The sequence below is a fragment of the Pinus tabuliformis genome, chromosome 2_1 (genome assembly GCF_031772625.1).
Source record: "Pinus tabuliformis cultivar Carrire ecotype Pingquan chromosome 2_1, CPIR1, whole genome shotgun sequence".
Classification (NCBI taxonomy): domain Eukaryota; kingdom Viridiplantae; phylum Streptophyta; class Pinopsida; order Pinales; family Pinaceae; genus Pinus; species Pinus tabuliformis.
Window position 1 is genome coordinate 894,964,376 of NC_142299.1, and position 3,322 is coordinate 894,967,697.

General features: G+C 36.7%; 1 protein-coding gene across 1 annotated transcript; it reads right to left on the reverse strand.

The window, feature by feature from the left end:
• Window positions 1-337: 337 nt before the first annotated feature.
• On the reverse strand, window positions 338-2,864 carry LOC149203529 (uncharacterized). The gene is made up of 2 exons (XM_089400203.1): window positions 1,512-2,864; window positions 338-689 (listed from the first exon to the last, which is right to left on the reverse strand). Exons 1-2 carry the CDS (start codon window positions 2,790-2,792, stop codon window positions 588-590), a joined length of 1,383 nt encoding a protein of 460 aa, XP_089256329.1. The 5' UTR covers window positions 2,793-2,864; the 3' UTR covers window positions 338-587.
• Between the last annotated feature and the right edge of the window lie 458 nt (window positions 2,865-3,322).

Consider the following 3,322-nt stretch of genomic DNA (forward strand, 5'->3'; position numbering starts at 1 on the left):
TAATTTTCAGGGGCATAATAAAGGGATCAAAGATGTATGGGGATGACATAAAAAATATTGAATATGTAACTAATTTTTGATAATGAAAATATGTGGGTTCTTTCTTATTGAAAAAAAAAAAGATGCACTCATCAGCTCTAAAACCTATGAATCAACAGATCCTCCCTCAGAATATCATAAATGCTAACTATTCCATTAAATTCAACATTTTTTTATCCGGATAAAAACATTAATATATGCCATAAAAACCTGTACCATCTAAATGTTTAAAAGGTTTTAGAAATGGTGAATCATATATATATAAAATGAAACATAATAATCAGAGTAGATGAAAAACATAATATATGATCAGAATACATGTCAAGTTCATCATACAGTTTATTTGAGAAAGCATATCATGCTTCTGAATCCGAAAAACCCATACCACACAAAATACAGTATATGAACAGTCAATGAGCCCAGTGCTGTTCCGAAATTTAGAAGAGATAGACAAAAGTAAAACCATAAAACATACGGCCAATGACACACTGATATATCAGATAGATGATACATGAAAAAAATACTAATCATGATAATATTTATTCTTACTAACGTTCTGGAATCTCAATTATCTCGTCAGGATAGCCGAAAATTTGACTGCCTTCCTCCGGGGTCTCGTCAACTTTGATTTGTAAGTCACCAATGTCAGTCTACACATCAAACAAAACAAAAATTAAGTTGCCACTCCACACATTATACAAATCACCAATTTATTGAATATTTATTCATTTATAGTTTTGTTGATACATAAATAAAAAGTGTACATAGGTTAAATATTTTTTGGAGAGTCAAAATTATTATTGTTCATTAAAAATTAATGTAATCAATTTAGTTGTGATATAGGGGTGCATCGCCCCTGAGTCCCAGCATGCGAGGTTGCTCCTGATTAACGCCCTCGATCATACGCCCCGCATTAGCAACGATACCTCCCGCGATCACACAGAAAGAGTGAAATAATAATGCTCCCGATTGCGACGATCGTAGAAATCCACAGCATAAGCAGAATATTCAGTATTTCTCCTTCCTCTAAACTATGGAAGTGGAGGGTGCAAGGGCATACCTCTCATATGGGTGGTGTATACGCTCATTATTAGAGTAACCAACAACATCGGAGGACTAATGGCAAGGACGTAGTATCGATGCGACTCCAAGTTCGTTCGTGTATTTTTGTTATTCCTTAAAGATGGAAAGTAAAAATCATTTTATTTTAGAATGTGAGGTTTTCAAAGACAACACAGAACTTTATGCAGATATTTTGGCTGCTAACTCTTAGAACAACCTATTTAGTAAAAAGTTTGTCCAAAAGCTAAAAACATTTGTTTATTACACAACTTAACAAAAAAAATACAAAATACATAAACCAAATAAAAAAATAATCTATACCATAAAATATTTTTAACTTCGTAAACATTAAAAAATATATATATATATATAAATAATTTTCATTGTAATACCAGGCATTAAGATTGTACCTTCACGGCCTCAGCTATGCCAGCTACAAATGCTACCTCGTAGATGTCGATTTCATTTCCTTCCTGTGCCCACTTATCGCAATTTTTTATGATTGCCTTGTCTACCTCCACATCAATGCAACCGAAAATAACATTGGCCAGTAAGCTCTTTAACCTACCCATTGAGTGAGCTCTATCAAGACCCAATGCTTTCCTTGTTTTGTACAGGCTGCTTTTTGCAGCTGCACTCTTCATCCATTCCTTGTTGTCGTGAAATCTGTCCCTGTATTTGGTGTCTTTTCTCGCCTTCCTTTCCTGTTCATCTGAAAGTAGTTTCAGATCCCCTAGTTCTTCACAAACTTGGCAAAGTTGGCCCTTCTTCATCTTCCCTTCGACTAGTTCTGACAGTTGCTGTTTGGAGTGACTGTATTTAGGATTTCCAATAGACTTCATATGCTTCTTCCAAATGTCTTCAATGGCGTCGAATTCTTCGTCTGCTGCTTGACTCACCAAATTGGCTTCAGGATTTGAGGTGTCAACGATATTCATGAGGGGCCATGCTTGACAGTAAGCTTGGATAGCATCATCAATATCTGTACACACACAGTCCTCATAATAAAAGATCATAAAACGGATCAATGAAACTGCTTTCATCTTCCACGACATTTTCCCAAGCTGCTGGAAATACTCTTCTTCTTTTACAGAGACCGCAGCTTCACTGTGAGGGTCCCCTGTTCTATGTTCCTTTAACTTGATCAATTGAGAACTGTCTTTGCCCTTTTTAAACCCTTTCTTCATATGCTTCTCCACTTTCTTAAATGCCGATTTATTCGCTATCCACAAGCTGTACGCGGTTTCTCCTGGCATTCTTATGATCTCCAAAGCTTCCTGGTACTTGAAAAATGGATTTTCACCTGTCGGCGAACGATTGGAAGATGGATTTTTATCGGCTGGTGAGCCGTTAGAGCCAGACAGCAACGCATTCATTTCACGGCCGAATAATACAGGCCGAATCATTCGGAATACGATCTCAGAAAGACACCAACAAGCTTTTCTGAGTAAGACCATGAGTTTCTGCAGCCAGAATACCATGGTGAGGAAGAAGCAAAGTAGCCGAATCGCTATGATTGAGCTCATAATGCCATTTTCTTGTACGGCTCTTTTAGGAAGTCTTCTGTCTCGAAACAATTGTTCTCTGTAGCGTGCATTCAGATCAGCTTTCAGCCCAACAATATTACTTGTCCAAAAATCTTCCCAGTGAAGCAAGGACCGCAGATCTCTTGGAAAATACATAACACTCATCAACCATCTGATTGAAATGATGAACCATCCTATTATGATAAACACAAACTGAATAACATGCGTTATTAGGTCAGGCACTTCATCGGCTGGAGGTAGAATAGTTAGCGTTTCATGGTCCATTGTCAGATCCTCCCTCTCTGTCTTCCAGCTGTAGGGAAAAAACAGATTAAATCATTCTGGAGGTAGAATAGTTAGCGTTTCATGGTCCATTGTCAGATCCTCCCTCTCTGTCTTCCAGCTGTAGGGAAAAAACAGATTAAATCATTCTATGAAAAAAACAGATTAAATCAAAGGCAGAAAACACTCCAATCGTCTAACACAAGAATCAATGGCTCAGAATCGCACACGTCACATTTTAGGGATGTCTTTCTCAGAGGGAACGCCTTACGGCGTAACTATTTATTTGTTTATAGTTTTTTTAATATTTTTGCGAGACTTTTCAGAGAAGAAGAAGATAGAAGAGTTATAATAACGATAAAAATTGGAATTTGAAATTAAATGAAAAAACCAAATAAGTTACGACAGGAAAA